This window comes from Saccopteryx leptura, chromosome 1, assembly GCF_036850995.1.
Source record: "Saccopteryx leptura isolate mSacLep1 chromosome 1, mSacLep1_pri_phased_curated, whole genome shotgun sequence".
NCBI classification, from domain to species: domain Eukaryota; kingdom Metazoa; phylum Chordata; class Mammalia; order Chiroptera; family Emballonuridae; genus Saccopteryx; species Saccopteryx leptura.
In genome coordinates this window covers 175,242,973-175,269,162 of record NC_089503.1, presented here as the reverse complement: position 1 = coordinate 175,269,162, position 26,190 = coordinate 175,242,973, and the positions used below count along the sequence as shown (strand labels likewise).

The window sequence follows — 26,190 nt, the reverse complement described above, 5'->3', positions numbered from 1 at the left end:
AGAAACTTAGGTGGACTGAAGATGTGGAATGACACATGGGAATCACTCTTAGGTCCAGCCCAAAGCACCTCTCACTCAGTATTGTATTTTCATGTGAACTTTTATCTGGGAAGCTCTTCTGTTTGCTCATCTCAGATGAATCAGGACCAACTGGTTTTTCTGCATCTAGACAAACTCTGCAATTCAGAATATTTTTGCCAATATAAAGTTCTGACTAGATAGATACCAAAGGTGAAGTGGCTTGAAAACAAATCAGCTAATTAATTCCACTTCTCAGCAAGCCACAAAAAGAATGTCGTCTTTCATTCAACAAGACAGACTGAGCTTTTTTTCCATGAGCAGGGAAGAGGGGACACAGATGACAAAAACAATTATACCCTCATAAGAAACTTTTACCTCATCTGAGGAATAATGTTGTCCACTGTGGACAGGGGGACAAGGAAGAAGCAGAGTAAAGAAACAAAATTCTAAGTTCTTCTAGTACAGTTTCACATTTTAAAATATTGCAAAATAGATACTTCTATCAACATTCCAATAAGAAACAATATGCACTCTGAAATAAAATATACATTTAATAGCCTGTAACAGAAAATAAAGGGCAGTCAATGCCAGAAAAGGAGGAAAGAAACGTCTTACCTTGTTTAATTTTGAGCAACATGATCTCGCATTAATGTAATCACACTCTAAATCAGACAATGTAATTATCTGATGACCAAGATAAGGAATTACTACTTCTTTTATAACAATTAAGTATGTTTTTAAGTTTCAGAAAGCAATTCCAGCCACAAGGCAGAATTAGACTTGACTTGAAAAAAATTTAGTTATTTCTTTAGAGCTCACTCATTAGACTATACAATTTTCTCATTATGTTCCTTCAAGAAATGATTATCACAAAATAATGCTCTCTTTATGCTCAATTCTAATGTGACCCTTGCCTGAACATTCAATCTGAATTCCTCAAATGTCAAACAGTGATTATAACAAATGGAAAAATAAAACCTATAAAAACAGTGTACATGTTAAAAACTTGAATTCCCAATAGTAGAAAAATAGTGTTTATTTATGATATAGCCATAAAATGTCTTTAAGGACTTAAAATACAAAAAGAGAAAACAGGATTCAAAACTATAAATCCAGCTGGTCATGATTTGTTTTCCTAATACTTTTCTCTATTTCCCAAACTTTCCACAATAAACATATTAAGCAAAAAACCCCCCAAAAAAGGTTTTCAGGACAAAATATAAACTCATAAATAAAAATTTGAGCGAAGACCCTGGCCGGTTTGCTCAGTGGTAGAGCATCAGCCTGGTGTGCAGGAGTCCCGGGTTTGATTCCCGGCCAGGGCACACAGAAGCGCCCATCTGCTTCTCCACCCCTCCCCCTCTCCTTCCTCTCTGTCTCTCTCTTCCCCTCCCACAGCCAATGCTCCATTGGAGCAAAGTTGGCCCGGGCGCTGAGGATGGCTCTGTGGCCTCTGCCTCAGGCGCTAGAATGGCTCTGGTTGCAACAGAGCGATGCTCCAGATGGGCAGAGCATCGCCCCCTGGTGGGTGTGCCAGGTGGATCCCGGTCGGGTGCATGCGGGAGTCTGTCTGACTGCTTCCCCGTTTCCAACTTCAGAAAAATACAAAAAAAAAAAAATACAAAAAAAAAAATTGAGCGACAATAGACAAAAGGAAAAGCCTTCAACTTTTACCTGGGATTTACTTTAAGATGCTCTATCACCTCCTCCCAATAGCTGGGAGATGAATAATGATGGCAAAATGTTGAAAATCTTTGAAGGTGAGTGACAGAAATATGGGGTGTATTACACTACTCCCTCTACTGTTATGTTTGAAAAAGTTCAACAATGCCAAGTGTAAACAAACATTCTCAACTAAATTCTAAACACCTCAACACAGCTAAAATCAAACATCACTTTCTCTACAAAACATTCCATTTCCAATTTGTGTTATTTCTGTTAATGACACAGCATCACTTGCCCAGGCTCAAAATATGGAAAGTTATGCATGCCTTCTGTTTCTGATCTCATACTCAATTGTTTCCAGGTCCTAACAATCACTTCTTCCTAATGCTGCTCACATTAATTCTTTCTTTCACAAGCCCACAATTAGCACTCCATTTCAAATCCAGTTGAACCTTAATGGTTTCCTACTTTCCCATCTTTCCTGTTTCCAACCCACTCTACTGACTCACCTTCTTAGTACACCACTGTACTGTATGTCAAAACTTTTCAATGGCTCCCTTTTGCCTAACCATCCCCCACCCTGTCCTTACCATTCGAGCCCTCCAAAATCTGATTTAGTCCAGACTTTCCAGTTGAGTTTCTACTACCACCAAAATCAACCACATCCATGTGCTCAATATCATCAACCATAAATGTCATGAGCACGCCTTTGCTCTAGCCTGTGTATGATTATAATAAATACCAACCTTTCATTCTCTGCAGGTTTTATTCAGTGGTCAGAGTCCAGAAAAACTCCTATCCCTATAGAATGTCTACCTGACGATACTTCACCTCTTGGCTCTTAACAGTAAGCTATTGCAACTATCCAAAGATACAGTAATACAATATGCTGAATCTCATCAAAACACACCCTGAATACACCTTAACGTCTAAGTCAAATAGTCCACCTAACATTTTTTTATTAAACTGGTAGAAGCCAACATTGTTTTAAAATATTAAGCCTAATTTTTTTTTTTGCAAACATCAAAAAGAGAAACCCAAGTTTCATTTCCCTGAGTTTAAGCTCCACTTCCTTATGTCACAAGAGGGACAAAAGTCATCAAAACTTAGGCAAATGATGCTGCCCTTGCAGTCAGTTCCCCAACCCTCACAAAACTCCGGGTTATAGTGAGAAATCATGAGTGAAAGTAAAAACCGGTGCTCAGCTGGGGAAGGTGGAGATGTTACTGAACACCAGCTGTGGGACAGGCACTGTGCTAAGTGCTTAGCCCCTGGTCTCACTGTATACACACATATCTGGGAAGGAAACCTCTCCCCACATTATAGAGAAGAAAACTAAGGTTTAGAGAGGTGAATTAGTTAGTGTGCACAGCAAATATCTAGCTAAGCAAGGTGTCCCCTTTTCAATTCTGTCCCCTAGCACAACAGGCTGTCTGTTCATAATCAAGTACGGAGCCGCACTGAAGACACACTCTGTACTACTGTCCTAAAGCCAGGATGCTTGGGCGAACAAAGTTTCCTTCTGTCAAAAAGGGGCACCTGCGATTTCCAAGGAAAGAAGAAAAAAAATGCCTAGTTTCTCATGCATGAGTTTTTCCCAGCTTATATTTAATTACTTAAATGAATTGGGTGACAGCTGAGACAAGATGCTCCCACAAGAGTAAGGAAGAGGTGTAGCCCGCACAGCGTCTAGGGTGCTCGGTCTAACAACCCTCCTTGGCCTGAAAATACAGTTGAAATACTGTAACATGGACAGCTACACAAAATATCTAAGTCTTATACATGGGCGGACCCAGACAAGTGTAAAAGTTGAGAAACGACTGGGAATTACAGACATCACTTGCATAGTTACTATATAAATTCCCAGATCTGCAACCGCCTGGGGCAACCAAAATAATCAACTGCAGATGGTTCTTAAAAATACATCCTTCCTAACACTCCATATGAAGCGACAGGGCGAAGGAGGCACTGCACCCTGGAGGTGCTGACTCCCGGAACTGCAAGGTCCCTACAGGCTTCCACCCGCGAGAACAAAGGGGCGGCGGCGGGGGTGGGACTCGTCCCCACACCTCCATCTGCCAGCAACCACCCCGGGCCTGGGCGGTCGCTCTCGGGACCCCCCCCCCGGCACGTGACAAAGGGCCCGGCCCAGGTGAACCCCAAGAAAAACCACGACCCTGTCTCGCGAGGGCCCAAAGCGGGACCTCTCTCCGCTAAAGAACCTGACCGACAAGGAAGCTGAGAGCCTGCCCTGCTCAGGGCAGGGCGGCTCCAGGTAGCATGGGGGCGGCGGTGGGCAGGCCCGGCGAATCCAGCGGCACCCAGCGGCACCCCGGGCAGAGGAGGCCCACGCCCGGAGCCCCGCCGCCTCCCTCGCCCCCACGCACCTGCCCTGGTCCCCAACCGACGGGCCCCAGGGAGGCCTCCGCCCGCCTCAGACAAGGATACGAAGTACACTGAGAGGAAGATGAGCGCGCAACAGTCGAGTAGAGAGAAGACGAACACCACCGCCTCCATCCTCCTCCGCCGCCGCAGCTCCTTCTGTGAAATCTGTGAAATCTGTTCGGGTGCCTGGACCCGCCCCGCTCCCGGGCCCTGACCCCCCCTTGCTGGGGCATCTAGTCTATCTGCCCGAGCGCGGCATGCCGGGAATTGAAGTCCATATTTTTTTAAAAGACCTTAATTCTGATGCATGCTGGGAGATATAGTTCATCAGCGTGAATACCTATCAAAGAGGTGGGCAAGACCTCTATTCTAAATTTAATTATTTCAATAAATTGTGACAAGGAATCAATGAGTATTGACTGAATGCCTGTCATCTTATGGATATCCAGTAGAATTTTTCTGCCACCTGAGAAATTTTCTTCAGGTTCTGCGCTGGACCCATTGGATCCCCTAGAAAGGAGACAAGTTTGTCCCCAGGGAGGTCACTTGGGAGAGAAGAGAATGAAGAGGAGAATTTGAATGAAGGCAAAACCAACTGGATTTGCCTGACAGAACATAGGCCCATGGGATCACAGTGTTCATAGGTCAAAGCTAGATGGACTGTGAACAGATTATTTATAAACGGGCTATCATCACATGCCCTCTGCACCTTGTACGTGCCTCTAGCAGAGGCATGTCTTTGTTACATGCTTAGCCAGCTGTACCTTAGATTATGATAAAAGTAACAGATTTTATTCAGGTTTTTTTTTTTGTTTTTTTTTACAGAGACAGAGAGAGAGTCAGAGAGAGGGACAGATGGGGACAGACAGGAACGGAGAAAGATGAGAAGCATCAATCATCAGTTTTTTGTTGTGACACCTTAGTTGTTCATTGATTGCTTTCTCATAGGTGCCTTGACCAGAGGCCTTCAGCAGACCGAGTAACCCCTTGCTTAAGCCAGCGACCTTGGGTCCAAGCTGGTGAGCTTTGCTCAAACCAGATTGAGCCCGCGCTCAAGCTGGCGACCTCAGGTTCTCGAACCTGGGTCCTCGGCTTCCCAGTCCAACGCTCTATCCACTGCGCCACTGCCTGGTCAGGCATTTTTATTCATTTTTATACCCCCAATATCTTCTATTCTGTAAAGAGCTGGCATTTAATAAATGTCTGTCAAATGAATGACCATACTGACTATAAGGAGAAATTTTATTAAATTTAGCCCAGATTTTAGTAAAAATGTAAAACCATAAAAGTCCTATATAAATCATAAAGGAAAGCGTTATGATATTGGATTTATTTGTTGCATATGACATAAAAAAGCACCGGCAACAAAAGCAAAAATAGACAAATGTAACGACATCAAAATTAAAACTTCTATACATCAAGGGAAATAATCAACAGAGCAAAAAAGGCAACCTATGGAATGGGAAAAAATATTTGAAATCATATATTGGAAAAGGGATTAACATCCAGAATATGTAAAGAACTCTTACAACTCAATACCAAAAAACCCCAATAACCTAATTACAAAATGGGCAAGGACTCATTCTCAGAAGATGTACAAATAGACAACAAGCATATGAAAGGATGCTCAAAATCATTAATCATTAGAGAAAGGCAAATTAAAACCATGATGGCAATAGATGTTATGTAGACTTATTGTGGTGATCATTTCAATACATGCAAATATCAAATCATGCTGTACACCTGAATCGAATTAATGTTCTATGTCAATTATATATCAACAATAAAATTCAATTACACAAAACTATAATTATAAATCTGTTGACAGACACACAATGTCTAGAGATGTGTAATATGCAACAATAAAAATATAAAAAGGGGAACAAACCTAAATATAGTCGCGTATTTTTTGCACAGCATTGAAACTAAGTTGATGTTATAAATTAAGATGTTATACCTTTGATTATAAATTAAGATGGTAATTATAATTTTCAGGGCAACCATTAAGAATTTAACTTTAAAAAAAAAAGGGGGCCTGACCTGTGGTGGCATAGTGGGATAAAGCGTTGACCTGGAACACTGAGGTTGCTGGTTTGAAACCTTGGGCTTGCCTGGTCAAGGCACATATGGGAGTTGATGCTTCCTGCTCCTCCCCCTTCTCTCTCTCTTCTCTCTCTAGAAATCAATAAATAAAACATGAAAAAAAAAAGAAATTAACTTTAATGAAACATAAATCAAAATCAAAATAAGACACCATTTCACACCCACTAGGATAGCTGTAATTAAAAAACAAAAAGACAGCCCTGGCAGGATAGTTCAGTTGGTTGGAACATTATCCTGATATGTAAATGTTGCCAATTCCATTCCCAGTCAGGGCATATACAATGTTTCCCTTTCTCCCTCTCTCTCCCATTCTTTCTAAAATCAATCAATAAAATAAAAAAGACTCAACTAATGAATTCATACATAAGTAGAAAAACAAATCAATGTTTCTCTCCTACTCTTTCTTATCTCTCTAAAAATCAATAAATAATTTAAAAAATAAAAATGGAGAATATAGGGAAATTGGAACCTTCACACATTGCTGGTGGGAATGGAAAACAGCACAGCTACTGTGAAATGGTTTGTTTGTTCTTTAACATTGAATTACCATATGACCCAACAATCCTATTCTTAGGTATATACCCAAAGAGAACTGCAATCAGGTATTCACAGAAAAACTTGAACATAAAAAAAAAGGAGCTGACCAGGCGGTGGCGCAATGGATGGAGCGGATGCGGAGGACCCACGTTCGAGACCCCGAGGTCGCCAGCTTCTGCGTGGGCTCATCTGGTTTGAGCAAAAGCCCACCAGCTTGAACCCAAGGACGCTGGCTCCAGCAAGGGGTTACTGGGTCTGCTGAAGGCCCGCGGTCAAGGAGGCACATATGAGAAAGCAATCAATGAACAGCTAAGGTGTTGCAATGCACAATGAAAAGAAAAAAGGAAATGAGCTTGACCAGGCGATGGCACATTGCATAGAGCGTCAGACTGAGATGCAAAAAACCCAGGTTCAAGACCCCGAGGTCGCCAGCTTGAGCGCGGGCTCATCTGGTTTGAGCAAAGTTCACCAGCTTGGACCCAAGGTCGCTGGCTCCAGCAGGGGGTTACTCGGTCTGCTGAAGGCCCGCGGTCAAGGCACATGTGAGAAAGCAATCAATGAACAACTAAGAAGTTAAGAAGTCGCAACGCGCAACGAGAAACTGATGATTGATGCTTCTCATCTCTCTCCGTTCCTGTCTGTCTGTCCCTGTCTATCTCTGCCTCTGTAAAAAAAAAAAAAAAAGAATCTTTGTCTCTGTGGCCACTTGCCCTTTCATTTTAATTTGACTCAACTTTTATATTCCTTCAAATAACCTATGTCCACTCAAAGTTGGTTGTGAATAACAAAAACCTCTAATAATGGTGATTTAAACAAGAAGTTTATTTTTCCTCCCTTTCTGTTCCTAGAATAGGTCGACCTTTCTGCTTTAAGGTCTTTGTACCACCCTCTCTCTGCCTGAAACTCTTCCAACACAACCAGTGCCTGCTATCCTTAAGGCCTTCACATGTCCCGTTCTCAGAAAGTCTACTCTTGACCACTTGGACTGAGGTCGGCTCCCCTTGTTGTTCTCTGTCATTTATTGTTGTACCCTGATTATTTATTTCACAATTTTCATTCCCTTCCTTTGCAGTTATGTACTCACTGAAAACCTTCTATGTGAAAGGCACTCTTCCGAGGGCTGTGAAATCCTTTCTTTTTCATTCCTGTAACCACATATTTCTTACCTGTCCCTCTCTACTTCAACATAAGTCCCAAGACCGTATCTGTTTGAGCATCATTGTACTCTGACTTGAGCACAGTAACTGGCATGTAGTATACAACACATGTTTGTTGACAGAATGCATAAAATGTCAGATCGATGTATTGCTTTCAATGTATTCAAGATTAGGGACATAAATGAATCCATCATCTCAAAGTAAAACAATCTTGATTAGAAAGCTAAATTATTAGCCTTTACCAAATAAAATAAATCCAAGATTTTTTTTCTTAACCTCAGAAAACATGGATAGAGACTAAGTCTCCAGCTGCCAGCTAGAAGGCAGCCTCCCTGTTGAACCTCAGTAAGGAATCTCTGCCATGCACATGTTCCCATTGTTCTTCACATTCCTATTAAACACCGAACACTGGGTGAACATATAATGTACCGTCCAAACTGGAATCCTTTTGAGAGATAAAGGTGAGAAACTGGATATACAAATGAACAATGGCCAGAATGTATATAAAAACAGAATTCTGACTTATAATCTATAGCAACCAGTCCAGGAAGCCAGTCTGGTTATCAGTAAATCAGACCTTATAGGAAGCCAGACCACTACCTCCAACAAACAATCCAGGAAGCCAGCAATAAATCCTGTAACAGCCTGACCGGGAGGTGGCACAGTGGATAGAGCATCGGACTGCGATGCAGAGAACCAAGGTTCAAGACCCTGAGGTCACCAGCTTGACCACAGGCTCATCTGGTTTGAGCAAAGCTCACCAACTTGGACCCAAGGTCGCTGGCTCGAGCAAGGGGTTACTCGGTCTCCTGAAGGCCCACGGTCAAGGCACATATGAGAAAGCAATCAATGAACAACTAAAGTGCCACAACGAAAAACTGATGATTGATGCTTCTCATCTCTCTCTGTTCCTGTCTGTCTGTCCCTATCTATCCCTCTCTCTAACTCTCGCTCTCTGTAAAAAAAAAAAAAAATCCTGTAACATTGACCTTGAATGACTAGCAACTCATTAACAACTGACAGCTTCCCTAATTTTTGTCCCTTTTCTTCCAACCTAGGGTCAACCACAGAAAGCCAAATATGCTCCCCTAACTAGTCACATAGGGTGCCCTACTTCTACTTAGCCCACCTACAGCTTTCCCACGCCAATGGTCTTCAATCAGGGCATATCTGAAGCCTTCCCTTTTTCAGTTATTAAGCTTTCCCATTCCTCTGCCTACCTTTGAGTTTCTGCCAAAATACAAGTAATGACAGCCAACTCCCTTAATATTACTGCAAGCTCTGAATAGTCTTTGCCTATTCTCATTTAGGTGATTATCACTTATTTCCATAAAGCAGCACTATTAATAATTAAGCTGGGCCCTGGCCGGTTGGCTCAGCGGTAAAGCGTCGGCCTAGCGTGCGGAGGACCCGGGTTCGATTCCCGGCCAGGGCACACAGGAGAAGCGCCCATTTGCTTCTCCACCCCTCCGACGCGCCTTCCTCTCTGTCTCTCTCTTCCCCTCCCGCAGCCGAGGCTCTATTGGAGCAAAGATGGCCCGGGCGCTGGGGATGGCTCTGTGGCCTCTGCCTCAGGCGCTAGAGTGGCTCTGGTCGAAACATGGCGACGCCCAGGATGGGCAGAGCATCGCCCCCTGGTGGGCAGAGCGTCGCCCCATGGTGGGCGTGCCGGGTGGATCCCGGTTGGGCGCATGCGGGAGTCTGTCTGACTGTCTCTCCCTGTTTCCAGCTTCAGAAAAAAAAAAAAAAAAGAAAAATAAATAATTAAGCTGGATAAGGCAAAAATCAGGACTGTCCTGAGTAAACGAGCACATAGATCACCCTAAGGATAAAGCATAATTAGACATGGGGCTGTTTGCTAGTGAGATACAAAGTTTGGAGGTTGGGAGGGGAGGTGTGAAGGTGTGAGGAACAGAAGGCAAAATGTGCCACTGCCTGACCAGGCGGTGGCACAGTGGATAGACCATCGGACTGGGATGCGGAGGACCCAGGTTCAAGACCCCGAGGTCGCCAGCTTGAGCACAGGCTCATATGGTTCGAGCAAAAGCTCACCAGATTGGACCCAAGGTTGCTGGCTTGAGCAAGGGGTTACTCAGTCTGCTGACGGCCCGTGGTCAAGGCACATATGAGAAAGCAATCAAGGAACAACTACGGTGTCGCAACGAAAAACTAATGATTGATGCTTCTCATCTCTCTGTTCCTGTCTGTCTGTCCCTATCTATCCCTCTCTCTGACTCTGTATCTGTAAAAAAAACAAACAAAAACAAACAAACAAACAAAAAAAGTGCCACTGCCACTAGGTGGGGTTGTACCATTAAAGAATGGAGGACATTTAATTACTGCAGGAAGTTCTTGAGATGTATATACACTCAGGTTACTATTCAGTATCTTTTTGGTTTAGATGTGTGGTACTGTCAATTCTGAACACTGGAATTAATGTAAAATTGTCTTCAGGGGAATACATAATGGAAATAATTCCAACGGAAAAAGATTCAAGTATACCGGTATTGGTATGGTATTAACTTACTTTCAATTATTGTCTACTGCACCTAAGGCAATCAAGAGGTGTAAAACACAATCCTTGCCCTCAAAAAGGTGCCATTCTAGGCCCTGGACAGCTAGTTCAGTTGGTTAGTGTCCTGATGCACTAAGGTTGTGGGTTTAATCCCTGGTCAAGGCACATACAAGAATCAAACAATGAATGCATAAATAAATGGAACAAGTGACTGATTTTTCTCTCTTCCCACACACTCTCTTTCCCTTGCTCTTTCTAAAATCAATACATAAAAAAGTTTTTTAATTAAAAGAAAAAAGGGTGTCATACTAGAACCCTACAGGTCAGTATGGATTACATAATTTGCAGGGCCCAGTGCAAAATTAAAATAAGAGGCAATTTGTTCCAAAAGTACTCTTAAGAATTTAAAGGTGGCAACAACAAAAAGAATTTAATGATGGCAACAGCAGAGCATTAAACCAAATGTGGGGCCCTTCTGAGCACAAAGCCCTTTGTGAATGCACAGATTCCATACCCATGAAGCCAACCCTAAAAGCAGAATAATATTATATGACAAATTATAAACTATACTGCTTGGTTGTATGTTGTGATGATGCTGGGCTCTTCAGCTGATTAATATTTATTCCTTGTGGTACATTTTCATGCATGAGATTAAATTACACTTAAAAAGTTACAGGGCATAGGCACTAGCTAGTTAGCTCAGTTGGTTAGAGCATTGTCCTGAAACAACAAGGTTGCAGGTTTGATCCCGGTTAGGGCACATATTGGAAGTAACCAAATGAATGCATAACTAAATAGGACAACAAATGAATGCTTCTCTCCCCCTTTCTCTGTCTCTTTAAAATCAATACATTAAAATTTTTTTTAAGTTACTGGCATTGATTGTTCTTGTGCTACCTGCTGTAGGGAATTGTTGCTAACGTTTAATATATTCAAGCACAATCTAATAAAAACTATGTTATAATTCTTTTGCTTTTCTCACAAGACCCAAGGGCAGTGCATGAACTGAAACTTGTAGGTACTCAAATATCTGTTGAATGAGTGAGAGGAGTGTTCAATGGGTGGAGGAGGGAAATATCAGGAAAGGGTGAAAGGGAGATGTTTGGCTAAGATTCTGAAAGTCATAGGCTGGGTAGGAAGGGCATTGTAGACAAGAGGGAAATGTCAGTGGAAGCCACTTGCTGTATATAATTAACTAGAAAGCCCGGCGGTCATACGAAATGACCGCTGTTCTAGATATTATAAACTGTAATTAAAATGATTTGTGCAAAGGTGTCTGCTAATTCAAACTGAATTACCCAGGGCAGGCGGCGGGGACGCCCCTTTGCTTACTGCCCCACGGGGTTTCCCCCTTCTACTTGCTTAATTGCTTAAAGTAGAGTGCAATGAAGGAAACCACTGGCGGTACATTTCTTAAGAGCCACCGCTAGCTCAATAAATAAAGGTGATTTAAATAATAAAATGTTAATTCACATGTCAAAGATCTCTTTGTACACAACATTTCTTGTGTAGATCTTTCCATCATTTTCAAGAAATGTTGTGTACAAAGAGATCTTTGACATGCGGACAGGCCAGAGGGTGGGATGCAGAAAATAATTTGTGCCCTCGCTCAGACGTCCCCCTGAATGCCCTTAAGCCCTCGTCCTGCTGCTGGACTCCCGGACGCCGCACCCGAGCCCTTGCTGCGTGCAGGCGCCAACGCCCGGCCTCAGCCTCCATTCCTCCGCTCCCGCTCACCACCTCCCGACTGCGGTCACCCCGCCTGCCGCGCTGTGGCTCCCAGGGCGGACTCCAAACTCCTCCAGCCTGAGGGCCGAGCCAGGGTGCCGGCCGGGGACTCGCGCGGGGCCGGCGGTGCGGGGAACCCCGGGGGATCCCGGGAGGGGAGGGGGTCCCGGTCTGGGAATCGGGGGTGGGGTCGGGCACCGCAGCTTTCAGTTAATTCCGCTGTTTGAAATTGGCGCCAGCGGAGCGTTGCGGTCACGTGATGGAGCGTTGCCAATAGGCGCCGGAGCTTGTCTCCGCGCTCCGCTGCGACTGGAGGATCGGCCTCGGGGCCCTGACGCCGCCTGGCGGGTAAGGCAGCTCGGAAGGCTGCTCGGCTGGCTCGTGGGGAGAGGGCGGTCCGGTAGGGCTCCCGTGGTGGCAGGGCCGCGGGCAGCTGGGCGATGGCGGCGCCTGGGGCGGCCCCCTTGCCGGCTGTTGCTCGCACGGTCCTGGCAGTCCTTATCACTCCAGGGGGGGAAGATCCTCCCCGCCTTCCTCCCGCTCTTCCTACCTTTTCAAATCTTTAACCTTGTGACATTCGAATAAAAGCCATAAAATACATTAATAGGCTTGGGAAAATAACTTAAAAAGAACTGGTCCAGTAAGTACAGCACATTCCCGGAGTAGATGAGACCAGACTCCCAGGATGAATAAGACAGATGAGTCCTAGAGATAGGGAAGTCATTAGACTCCCAGGATGACTAGGAGCTGATGAGTCCTTGAGATAAGGAAGTCGTAAAAACTCCTAAGATAGTTAATGTGACCACATCCTAAGGGATAGATAGGGACATTTCCAGCTGGGGGCTTTCAACTGTATGACTGGTTACTAAGGCACATGACTAAAAATTTAATTTGGAGGAGCCAATTGCTAAACGCCAAATTCGCTTCTGTATGAACTGCTTGCTTGCTACGCTATAAAAACCCCTAGATTGTAGGTGCTCGGTGTGGCTCTTGTGACTACCACTTGAGTTCACCCCTGCGCAGGTTAATTTTGCTTTGTTCTCTTTTTCTCTTGGCCATAAAACTTTGTCTGAAACTCTCCAAACGTCTCCAGTGTCTGTTTTACCCGGCGAGTGTAACATTTTATGGGGGCTCGTCCGGGATTGCCCATTACGGGAATCTTGACTGGGGACAGGCGGAACAGCTGTTTGAGCTGGTGAGTATTTTGTTGTAGAATTTCTTGTTTTTGTAATCTGGCTCCGGAGCACTTACAGTCTGTGGTGGCAGACAGGACGCTGTCAGTGACCCGCCCAGACACTCGGGCCAAAGGGCAGGACGCTGCCGGCCGAGGTTTCTGTTTCTGTCTGAAATCGATCGATCGTTTCAAAGTAGTGAGCTCACTCGCGCCGCGCCGCGCTGCTGTCTGGTTGTTTGTTTAGCCTGAATGATTGTGTGGGAAATTTTGTGTATTGCCCTCCTGGGATTTGCTGCACTGTTGTGTTTGGTATTAATTTGTTTGCCAGTACAGTGTGATCAACGCTCGTCTATCTGGATCACCCTGCTTATAGGGTGGGGAATCCTGTGTGTTGTCTTTGTAGGACTAGAAGCATACCTGGCTGAGAAGAACAAGTACCGCGAGATGGGACAGCAAGAATCTACTCTTAAATCCCCTCTTGATTGCATTTTAAGTAACTTCTCTGATTTTCAGAAGAGAGCTCAGGGTTATGGGGGACCTCCACCCGATCGAGAAACTCTCCGGACCTTAAGCCAAGTGGAGTGGCCATCTCTTAAGGTTGGATGGCCATCTGAGGGAACCTTTGATCTGCCCATAGTTTTTGCAGTAAGGGCCATTATATATCAGATGCCTCACCCAGATCAATATGTGTATATAGATGTTTGGATAGATGTAGCTACAGACAAACCTGGGTACATTAAGAGGTGCATAAAAGCAAATCAAAAGGTTAAGAGAGCTATTTGTGTGAGCGCTGCGGACATTAAGCCTCGCCCTCCCTCCGCTCCACCTGCACCTGAAAAAAAGCCTCCCAAATCGTATCCGGTCCTTTCTGATGTTACTGAGGATATAGTAGACCCTGTAAATTATCCTCCTCCTTATCAGAAGCCCAGGGAGCCAGATTCAACTGTGCCCGAGAATGTCCAGAGTCCTCCCCACACCCGGGGGGGAACCCCTTATGCTCAACCTTCCTTTGCTGAAGGTGCCCCAATGTTACCTCTTAGGGAGGTGTTGCCCCCACTAGATGAAGGACTACATGCACCGTCCCAAATGATTTATATTCCTTTTTCTACTAGTGACATTTATAATTGGAAACATCAGACCCCGTCATTTTCAGAGAAACCTCAGGGGTTAATTTCTTTGCTTGAGACTGTTTTCAGGACCCATCAACCAACTTGGGATGATTGCCAGCAGCTTTTGCACACTTTGTTCACAACGGAAGAAAGAACCCGCATCAGCCAAGAAGCTGAAAAAGTATTTAGGGAAGAGGGGGGGCACTGAAAGGGAACTAGAGAGGACGCTCCCCAGGAGCCCCCCCAGTTGGGATCCAAACAATGTCAGGGATAGGGAATCGCTTACCCAATATCACCAGGCTCTATTAAGGGGAATAAGGGCAGCTGCTAAGAAACCAACCAACTTTAGTAAGGTAGGTGAGGTAACTCAGGGGAAGGATGAGTCCCCTGCTGCATATTTAGAGCAGCTAATGGAGGCCTACCGGGTTTATACCCCTATTGACCCTGAGGCAGAGGAAAATCGCAAGCTAATAAACATAACCTTCATCACTCAGGCAGCCCCAGACATTAGAAAGAAACTCCAGAAAATAGAAGGATTTGAGGGAAAGAATAGGAGTGAATTATTAGAAATAGCACAGAGAGTCTTTGTCAATCGTGATGACCCTGAGTTAGGGAGAACAGCTGTAAAACTACTCTTGGCACAGCAATCAAAAGGACCAAAAGGGAAACAGCAGCCCTTTAAGGGAAAGAAGGGAACTTTCCCGCAGAAGCAACTAGATAAAGACCAGTGTGCTTATTGCAAAGAGAAAGGTCATTAGAAGAAGGATTGCCCTAAGCTACAGGCCGTAAATCAGGAACAAGGCTCACAAGTTTTGCTCCAATTAGATTGACGGGGCCAAGGCTCCATTTCTGTTGGCCCCCAGGAGCCTATGGTCACACTGTCAATTGAAGGGAAACCAACTACCTTCCTAGTTGACACGGGGGCCACTTATTCTGTCCTAAAGAGACCACTTGGGACATTACAAAAGGAATCCACAAAGGTAATAGGGGTCACTGGCAAAGCTGTCTCATATCCTCGAGCCACTGCATGGATTACAGACCTGGCGCGAGGGACTATTACTCATTCATTCCTGATTATTCCAGACTGCCCTTACCCGCTGTTGGGACGAGATTTGTTGCAAAAATTTCAAGCAACAATAACCTTCAACCAGGAGAAGAATGCAGAAGGCAAGGTATTAGTGACTGTACCAATATCAGAAGAATATCTGATTGCCTCCCTCCCGGAAGGTAAGAGCGGGTTTACGGGAATCCCCGAGGAAATAAAGCAGCAGGTTCCTGGAGTTTGGGCAGAGAATAATCCTCCGGGATTGGCAGTACATCAGCCGCCTGTAGTAGTGCTGTTGCAGAGTGATGCCAGCCCAGTACGCATCAGACAGTATCCTGTACCTGCTCGGGCTAAACAGGGTATAGCACAGCACTTGAGGCGCTTATTAGAAGCCGGGATTCTCCGGGAATGCCAATCTGCCTGGAACACTCCTCTACTGCCAGTACAAAAGCCTGGAACTCAGGACTATCGCCCAGTGCAGGACCTGCGTAAAGTGAATGCTCGGGTAGAGACCATACATCCTACTGTGCCAAACCCCTATACCCTATTAAGTTCATTGCCACCGACTCATGTTTTCTATTCAGTATTGGATTTGAAAGATGCCTTCTTTTGCATTCCATTAGCAAAGCAAAGTCAGGAAATGTTTGCCTTTGAGTAGAATGATCCTGAGAATGGACTTTCAGGCCAATACACTTGGACCAGGCTCCCTCAGGGTTTTAAGAATTCCCCAACCATATTTAATGAGGCTTTGTGCAAAGACTTACAGGAGTTTCGAGCCGGCCACTCTTCAATTGTGCTGCTGCAGTATGTGGACGATCTCCTTATCGCAGCCCCAAACCAAGAGAGTTGCCAAGAAGCTACGTTAGAACTACTCCAAGAATTGCAACGGATGGGCTATCGAGTATCTGCTAAGAAGGCCCAAATTGTCACCCAAACCGTGAGTTACTTGGGGTATGACTTGAGGGGAGGACAACGTAGTTTGTCTAGCCAAAGAATTCAGACTATATTACAGATTCCTGAGCCTGTAAGTAAAAGACAAGTACGAGAATTTTTAGGTGCCGTGGGATATTGCAGACTTTGGATACTGGGATTTGCAGAGCTGGCCAAACCTTTGCATGAGTTAACACGGGGAAAAGAGGAACAATTTGTATGGACAGAGGAGGCACGAGAGTCTTTTCAAAAACTTAAGGAGGCCCTAGTTGCAGCCCCGGCATTAACCCTGCCAGACTTGTCTAAGTCTTTTCAACTATTTGTGACTGAGAAGAAGGGCATTGCTCTAGGGGTCCTCTGTCAAGAACTAGGACCTTGGAAAAGACCAATAGCCTATCTGTCCAGAAGACTAGATCCTGTGTCATCAGGATGGCCCAATTGTTTGAGAGCACTTGCTGCTACCTCCATCCTTCTTAAGGAGGCCAGTAAACTGACTCTGGGTCAAGACATTCAGGTCATTGGAGAGCACTATTTAGAACAAGTGCTGCGGGCTCCACCGGATAGGTGGATCTCGAATGCCCGACTAACACAGTATCAGGCACAGTTGCTGAACCCCCCCGCAATACAATTTTTGAAAACAACGGCCTTGAATCCTGCTACATTGCTCCCGTTGCCAGACTCATCGGTGATCCATGACTGTAGACAAATATTAGATACCATTACAGGAGCCAGACCAGATCTATGGGATCAGGCCTATGAGAAGGCAGATTTAACTCTGTTCACAGATGGAAGTAGCTATGTTCGGGATGGGCAAAGGTATGCTGGAACTGCGGTGACCACACAAGATACTGTGTTATGGAAAAAGGCACTGCCTAAAGGCACATCTGCACAACGGGCTGAGCTTATCGGACTCACACAGGCCCTTAGAATTGCTGAAGGGAAAAGTGCCAACATCTATACAGACAGTAGATATGCCTTTGCCACGGCCCATGTACATGGCGCCATCTACCGGGAGCGTGGGTTGTTGACTACTGCAGGAAAAGAAATTAAAAATAAGGATGAAATTTTGGCTCTATTAGAAGCCATTTGGTTGCCTAAAAAGGTGGCAATAATACATTGCAAAGGACATCAAAAGGGGGATTCCCCTATAGTAAAAGGAAACCACTTTGCTGATCGAGCGGCATGGAATGCAGCAGAAGAGGAGGAACACATTAACCAACTGCTACTCATCCCACCCCCTACTTTACAAATAGAACCGAGGTATGAGCCAAAAGAAGAAGAGAAAGGTAAGCAACTAAGGGGTAAGAAAAGTAAACAGGGATAGATAGAATTACCAGACAGCAGAATATACCTACCACAAGGAGTGTTAAGACAAATAATTCAAGAAATACATAGCAGCTCCCACTTAGGACAACAAAAACTAGAACATCTAGTAAGAAAATATTATGAGGGAGCGGAAATCAGAGATATCATACACTCTGTTGTGTCTAGGTGTCAGGCCTGCGCCAAAGTAAATGCTGTCAATAAGAAATTACCTCCTCTCATCAGGCACCGAGGAAAAGCTCCTGGGGAACTATGGGAAGTAGACTTTACCGAAATGACTCCAGGGAAATTAGGCTACAAATATTTGCTTGTTCTAATAGACACCTTTACTAGATGGACTGAGGCTTTTCCTACAAAAGGAGAAACTGCTTCAACAGTTTGTAAAATACTTTTAAGAGAAATCATTCCACGATATGGCATTCCCATTGCTGTAGGGTCAGATAATAGACCTGCTTTTGTGTCCAAGATATCACAGGAATTAGCAAAAAGATTAGGGATCAATTGGAAATTACACTGCATTTATCGGCCTCAAAGTTCAGGGCAAGTCGAGAGAATGAATAGGACCCTTAAAGAGACTATAATTAAGTTAAGAGAGGAGACTGGCGAAAATTGGGTAGAGCTACTCCCTTTTGCATTATATAGGGTTCGAAATACACCTTATACAGGAAAATAGACTCCTTATGAGTTAATGTATGGGCAACCAACTCCTTTGGTTCCACAAATAACAAGGGAAGAAATTAAGGGTTCTAATCAAAGTTTTCTAAAGTCCTTACAGGCATTACAACTAATACGTGCAGAAGTACGGGCGCTTAGAGACCAGCAGAAGGACCAACTCAAAGGACTTCCACTGCCAACTCCACCGGAGCCAGGACAATGGTATCCCAAATAAGACTGTCCAAGAGGCACTTCTAGCAGTACATCACCCAAGGACTGACTCCCACGTAGACGGGTCCACACACCATGATCCTGAGCACCCCCACTACTGCCAAGGTAGAAGGCATACCCGCCTGGGTCCACCGCAGCCGGCTGAAGCTTGCAGTCCCAGCAGAGACACCTTTGTGGACAGCGAAGACTGACCCTGCCAACCCTTGTAAGCTGACCCTGAGAAGGACAGCATGCCCTGCTTCAGCCACAAACCAGAAGTTAACTGGTCCACGCATGGAGACTTTAGGGAGGGAGGGAAACTAAGGTAAAGGAAAGCCAAGTAAGTCATCTTAAGGTTTGATGCATGTACTGCTATGAGTATACAGAAAGGGGGTGTAAGTCCCTTGGCTGAGAGAGAAGCTATAAGGTAAATGAAAATTATATATATGCTCATAGCTACCACTATAGAATAACCTATGAATATTAGTCATGTGTCCAATAGGCTACTTATGAAAAGGACACCTCCAAAAAGCAATCTTTAAAAGAGGATTACTTAGTACTAACTTAGTCTTTGCTGAAGGTTAAGGTTTTTAAAAAAATCAAGAATTTTGACTAGAAAGGAATTGTATGGTTTTGATAATAGAAGGTATAAGGTATAGAGGTACTTTTGAAAAGAAAAGGAAAAGCAAGTTGTTATGAAGGCCAGTTATTTCTGGATAAGAAAGTGCATAAAAGTTGAAGGTTTATGTAAGTTGCAGAAGATTTGTGTAAGTTGCAGAAGGTTTGTGCAAGTTGTAAGAAGTTAGTACAGAGAAGAAAAATGCAAGGCAGAAAGAATAGAAACAGTTAAAATAATAGTTTTATCTCAGCCATACCAACGCCGAAGAATCTCCATTATAGTTAAGGATTTAACTAGGACAAAGAAGAGGAGGAAATGTGACATTCGAATAAAAGCCATAAAATACATTAATAGGCTTGGGAAAATAACTTAAAAAGAACTGGTCCAGTAAGTACAGCACATTCCCGGAGTAGATGAGACCAGACTCCCAGGATGAATAAGACAGATGAGTCCTAGAGATAGGGAAGTCATTAGACTCCCAGGATGACTAGGAGCTGATGAGTCCTTGAGATAAGGAAGTCGTAAAAACTCCTAAGATAGTTAATGTGACCACATCCTAAGGGATAGATAGGGACATTTCCAGCTGGGGGCTTTCAACTGTATGACTGGTTACTAAGGCACATGACTAAAAATTTAATTTGGAGGAGCCAATTGCTAAACGCCAAATTCGCTTCTGTATGAACTGCTTGCTTGCTACGCTATAAAAACCCCTAGATTGTAGGTGCTCGGTGTGGCTCTTGTGACTACCACTTGAGTTCACCCCTGCGCAGGTTAATTTTGCTTTGTTCTCTTTTTCTCTTGGCCATAAAACTTTGTCTGAAACTCTCCAAACGTCTCCAGTGTCTGTTTTACCCGGCGAGTGTAACAAACCTCAATTTGTGAGGTGGCATGCCAGAAGGCGGGACTATTTGAATGCCGTGGCAACTTCACCCCATTGGCTAGTACAGTTACGCAAGCAACCAATAAGCTATCGGTGACAAACAGACACTTAAGCCGCATATAATAAAGATTTGTTTCAATAGAACTGTAAGCTCCACAAAAGCAGGAACTTTTCCTGTTTCTTCATAGCTGTATCAGTACCTGGAAATACAATTGTCGACCTCCAATAAATATTCACTGTGTAAACGCAGGTAATGCTCACTTAGTGAAAAGCAGAGTAAATACATGGTGAAGAAGTAGGAGATGAAGTTAGATCTAAGTTGACCAATGCTTTGAATATCAGGGTGAGAATCTACACTTAATTCAACGTTCAGATAAGAACCACTGAAAAGAACCATATAATCTGCACTCTGAACAGAAAATAAGTCAGATTAGTACTATCCCGTTAAGAACTCTGCCTTCTCTGAATCCCATCTCTTCTCTACACCATAACACACTTGTTTAAGCTGCACCTAATATTGTGATAACCCAAATAAGAACACTGAAAATAGCAAGCAAGCAAACTGAAACTGAAACTAAAGCCGATACCTTTTTTTTTTTTTAATTAATGATAATTGTCCCTTTCTTTGAGTCTCCTTAACTGAAAGTAAACTTCTTGGGGCAAATAAAATTGGGTCAAGATGGAGTAAAAAACGGCATAAGATCGTATTACCTCCAAATGTAACACACGGTTTAGTTATCTGGGTGAACGAGTCTTTCAAAGCAACAGGGTGGCGGTGTGTTTTTATTCTCTTTTTAATCGTCTCAAATACCTACAGCTGTTGATTTTGTTAAGATTCTATGCCAAGACTAACTTTGCACCCGAACAGAGGTGTGGCTGCAATAAGACAGACAAAACAATTTACCAACAGGCAGCGGTGACAGAGCCCGGACGGGAAGCTCCCGGCAGCGGCCGCACGCACGTGTTCGCACAGTTGGAAACAATAAAGTTAAGCTTGTTCAAAGGGGTCCTCGTCATCTAGGGCCAGTTGGACGAGCCTGCAAAAAAAAGACACCTAGAAACTCCCTGATGTTCTTTCCAAGTTTCTTCGTTGCTCTCGGTAGTTTTCCCCGTCACTGGGGGTACAAAAGTGCCGTGGGGAACGGCGTGGGCCAGGCCGAGTGGGGCGCCTTTCGGGTGCAACTGGCCCGGCGATCGCCGCGGGCAGCCTCCCGGAGGCCCCCGGCCCACCTTAAGTTGGGCGCCGGGACTGTGGCGGCGGAGACGGACGCAATGAAGCCCAGACCCGCAGGTTTCGTGGATAATAAGCTAAAGCAGCGACTCATCCAGGTGCGTTTCTTGCACTTCACAGTGGTCCGCGTTCGCTGCCCGAAGGGACGTTCCGAGGTCCGCTCCCACGTCTAACTCGACCGGCCGCCCTCCCCAGTCTGGTTTGGCGTGGGACTAGTTGACAAGTCCACTCCTCTCCCAGTCGTGCCAAGCCTCCCCTCCTCGCAGTGGGGCGGGGTTCCTGGCCGGGATGGTAGAAGGGTGCAGCCTGGGGGGGCCTGCCCGATTTGGGGGACCTCATTGCAGATCAGTAAGGAGAGTGGAGATGGCCTTTGAGTCAAAACTTTCCTCTCTCGTGAAGTTAGGACACTCCCACTGTACGAGGCGCTTTGGGGCCAAAAAGCATTTCCATTCTCACGAAACGGGGTCAGGTTGGGATGTAAAAATTCGTGTGGGTGTGAGTTTATAACACGTATTTGACCTAAGGTGTTATCTCATCTTGATCCACGCCGATTTTGCGTGGGATTTGCTTTTTTTTTTTACATTTATTATGATTTTTTTTTATTTTATTTATTTATTTTAGAGAGGAGAGAGAAAGGGAGAGAGAGAGACAGAGAGGGAGAGAGAGAGGAGAGAGAGACAGAGAGAGAAGGTGGGGAGGAGCTGGGAGCATCAACTCCCATATGTGCCTTGACCAGGCAAGCCCAGGGTTTCGAACCGGCGCCCTCAGCATTTCCAGGTCGACGCTTTATCCACTGCGCCACCACAGGTAAGGCGCGTGGGATTTGCTTTTTATTACAACAACTTATGGAAACCCGGTTTTGCAAAGATAGGACATCGTCAGAAGGTGTTTTAATATTGAACTGTCTCAGGCTGTAATTCCTGCAGTGCTGGGCGGATGTCAGATATTACTGCGTTCCCTCAAATTTCAAATACCTCTGGTGTCCTTGGGAGTTTAGTGCTTTGTTCTGGGGTATTTGGGAACCTGGAATATAGTAAGTCCTCAGTTATTACCTTATAGCTACTCTAGTTATTATTTCTGTGTGTCATAGTGATTGGTAATTTTAATTAAATTCTAACTCAAAAGGTGACAATCATTTAGTGATTTATGTTTCTGGTATACTTTATTATTGAAGATTTACATTAAAGTATAACATTTTAATAACTTAGTCTCTTATTTGTCGATTAAAATCTCTGGGTTTGAACTATTGAGTGTTTCTGTTTATCATGTTTTCTGTTTTAGTACCTTACCAGTAACAGTTGTGGCAAGTATGTGGACACTGGAGTCTTAGCATCTGATTTACAAAGAATGTACAGGTAAAGAAATACAGTCTGCCGATTCTTGTGTGCCATGCCCACCTTTTTTTTTTTTTTTTTTTTTTTTTTTTTTTGGTATTTTTCTGGGAGGCAGAGAGACAGGCTCCTGCATGTGCCTGACCAGGACCCACTCGGCATGCCCATCAGGGAGTGATGCTCGGCCCATCTGGGGCATTGCTCTGTTGCAACCAGAGCCATTCTAGCGCCTGAGGCAGAGGCCACAGAGCCATCCTCAGCGCCCGGGCCAACTTTGCTCCAATGGAGCCTTGGCTGCCGGAGGGGAAGAGAGAGATACAGAGGAAGGAAAGGGGGAAGGGTGGAGAACCAGATGGGTGCTTCTCCTGTGTGCCCTGGATGGGAATCAAACCCAGGACTAACATACGCCTAGCCGATGCTCTACCGCTGAGCCAACTGGCTGGGGCCTTGCCTACCATTTTTAAAGTTTCCATTCTGCCTAAATTTCCAATTGATATTAACAGCTGCTGACATTAGTTTCCTAGTCCATAAGTTTGGAATTCAGTTCAATTATACAAACATTTATCAAATGCCTGTTATAGGCAAGGAGATGTCCTTGTTTCAAGCAGAGAGGGAGCAGGAGGGGGAGGTGATGAGTATATCTTATCTTTCAGTACCTTATAGCCTGGTCAGGAGTATTACATCTTTTCCTGCTTCATTAAAAAATTAAAATCAGGCCCTGGCCGGTTGGCTCAGCGGTAGAGCGTCCGCCCGGCGTGCGGGGGACCCGGGTTCGATTCCCGGCCAGGGCGCACAGGAGAGGCGCCCATTTGCTTCTCCGCCCCGCCCCCCTCCTTCCTCTCTGTCTCTCTCTTCCCCTCCCGCAGCCGAGGCTCCATTGGAGCAGGGATGGCCCGGCCGCTGGGGATGGCTCCTTGGCCTCTGCCCCGGGCGCTGGAGTGGCTCTGGTCTCAACAGAGCAACACCCCGGAGGAGCAGAGCATCGCCCCCTGGTGGGCAGAGCATCGCCCCCTGGTGGGCAGAGCATCGCCCCTGGTGGGCGTGCTGGGTGGATCCCGGTCGGGCGCATGTGGGAGTCTGTCTGTCTCTCCCCGTTTCCAGCTTCAATAGAAAAAAGAAAAAAAAAAAAAAAGAAAAAAAAGAATTAAAAAAAAAAAAGAAAAATCATCAGGCATGATCTCCCTCAACTTTCTTACTCTTTATTTAGAAATGTGTCACTCATTTAGTCTTTCTGCTGAAGATTAAATCCTTTCCTTGTGCTTCTAATCCTACATCTTCTGATACCTGGCTTCATTAAATATCCCTTTGTCTGTTTCAATGTTTCTATTTTCTTCTTCACTTTAATCTATGTAGTAGTTTGCTAGGGCTGTTATAAAAAAGTATCCCAGCGTTTTCCCCTCCCCTCCCTTCTCCTCCCTTCTTAATCATGCCTGTGCCTTCCCCACCTCAACCCCTTCTCAGGTGACTCTCTCTATGAAGCACACCCCAGCCTTCCCCCCCCCCCCCATTTTCTATAGCTTAGCAATAAATAAAAGTGACACGCAAATTGCCATCAGATCCAAGGGTCTCGTTTAGGAATACGAGATTCTAGGAGAGGAAATACTCTAGCAAGCCGTATATCCCCCCCAGATAAATATATCTTTGCTTTCTTTCGCCTTTCGCCTAAGCTCCAAGGACCTTTCTTTTGCCTCTGTAACTTGTTCGCAGGTGATTAGCTCTTTGGGCCTGTTGTAGAATTCCAAAAGTCCAACAGCCTTCATTCATCCCGTCTCTGTCCCTTCCACTATAGCTGTCTGTGTCATAGTTTCTGATGCTGTAACCCCATTTCTAAATAAGAAAAATTATAATAGTAAAAATATAAACTCCAAGGTTGTTTGAAAATAGGTTTATGTTCAGTGTAAATACAGTGATGTAATTATGTATTCAAGCAAATTTATGTGGGAGACCACCATACTAAACTTGTGTTATGTTTTTCAGTATAGACTATGGTCGAAGAAAAAGAAATGCTTTTAGGATTCAGGTAGAAAAAGGTGAGTCTATTAGTGTTAGAGCTGAATTATTAATAAAGTTATGGAAAGAATGGTCTTAGCTGATGGCATTTTCTCTTTTGTTTCAGTATTTAGCATCATTAGTAGTGAGAAGGAACTTGAGAATCTAAAAGATGGGCATCTGGCAAAAAGAGCAAGACAAGGTCAAGAGGATAATGAGTAAGGATTACAGAATGGAGGGTTTTTCCCTATCAAGAACTTGAGCTGCTTGTATTTCTACTTGTAAAACTTACAGTGGCTCTTCATTGCCACTGAGGCGCTGTGTCTCTCACCTAACCTCTGCAGTCCTTAACTTCAGGCACACTGAATGCTTGATGTAAGAGGTCAGACTGTCTTTCTACAGTCTTTTGTAGATGAACTTCTCATTTCTTTTTCACAATCTCCCACCCAGCATTCAAGAATTAGCTTTCAGAATACTGTGTTATTGTCTTTGTCAGGCCTTCTTAGACTCTTAGTGTTTCTTTAACTCCTAGTTAGAGATACTTAGTATAGTGCTTATCATATTATATGGCTTTGGGATTATTTGTTTACTCATTTGCATTACCAACAGAACTGTCTCATTATCTTTGTTTTTTCTCTGCCCTTATACAATGCCATATACCTCAAAAGATGCCAGTTAATTTTGTTGAAGAATAATATTACTGAGTTTTTTATAAGGTTCTTGCAATATAGTCAACAAAGTGTATGGCTTGTTGAGTTTTGACATACCACAGTATGTCACAAGAAAGATATTGAACGTTTTTATCAACTGCACAAGTTTGGTTGCGTCCCTCTACCATTTATGTCTCCCTCCACATCCATTCCCAGACAGACATTTATTTGCTTTCTTTCACTATATTGTTGGTTTGCATTTTCTAGACATTTATATAAATATGGATTTTTTTCACTTAGCTTAATGATTTTGAGATTTATCAATGCTCTGTGTATCAATAGTTCATTGCTTTTATTGCTGAGTATGTATGAATATGCCATGATTTTTTTATCCACTGATCTCTCAATGTACATTTGGGCTATTTCCACCTTTTGGCTTGTTACAAAGAAAGCTGCCATGGAAACTTATGTCCAAGACTTATGTAGAAAAGGTTTTCATTTCCCTTGATAGCGGTCTAGGTGTGGTATAGCTGAGTCATATGGTAACAGTGAATTTAACTTTTTATGAGACATTGTCAAACTATTTTCCGAAGTGTTTGTACCAGTTTACCATTTCATCAGTTTACCATTCTACTTTGTTCCACATATTACAAGCGTTTGGAATGATCTTTAATTTTATGTAGACTTTTGCTATAAGTATGATGTTAGCTGTAGTTTTTTTTACATATATATGTATAGATATCCTTTATCAGATTAAAGAAGTTTCCTAGTATTCCTAGTTCATGAGAATTTTTATTTACTTATTCATTTTAGAGGAGAGAGAGAGAGAGAAGGGGGGAGGAGCAGGAAGCTTCAACTCCCATATGTGCCTTGACAGGGCAAGCCCAGGGTTTTGAACCGACAACCTCAGCATTCCAGGTCAACGCTTTATCCA

The 26,190-nt window shown here is 44.1% G+C and overlaps 2 protein-coding genes across 9 annotated transcripts in view; one reads left to right on the top strand and one right to left on the bottom strand.

Moving 5' to 3' along the window:
- CNIH4 (cornichon family member 4) overlaps positions 1-21,003 on the bottom strand; it is a 33,514-nt gene extending 12,511 nt beyond the window's left edge. For 2 of the 5 annotated variants that reach the window (XM_066380989.1, XM_066381026.1), the window contains exons 1-2: positions 4,135-4,259; positions 637-705 (exon numbers count right to left, since the gene is read on the bottom strand). In XM_066380989.1, coding sequence (XP_066237086.1) covers positions 637-705; positions 4,135-4,203 — 138 coding nt within the window. In that variant the 5' untranslated portion in view covers positions 4,204-4,259. The other 3 variants (XM_066380998.1, XM_066381018.1, XM_066381008.1) reach the window with 3 other exon arrangements.
- Positions 21,004-21,076: 73 nt separating this feature from the next.
- The window catches only part of NVL (nuclear VCP like), an 88,205-nt gene continuing 83,091 nt past the window's right edge, over positions 21,077-26,190 (top strand). For 3 of the 4 annotated variants that reach the window (XM_066380941.1, XM_066380932.1, XM_066380927.1), the window contains exons 1-4: positions 21,077-21,384; positions 22,568-22,641; positions 24,595-24,647; positions 24,734-24,824. In XM_066380941.1, coding sequence (XP_066237038.1) covers positions 21,124-21,384; positions 22,568-22,641; positions 24,595-24,647; positions 24,734-24,824 — 479 coding nt within the window. In that variant the 5' untranslated portion in view covers positions 21,077-21,123. The remainder of the gene's footprint in view (positions 21,385-22,567; positions 22,642-24,594; positions 24,648-24,733; positions 24,825-26,190) is intronic. The other variant, XM_066380951.1, reaches the window with a different exon arrangement.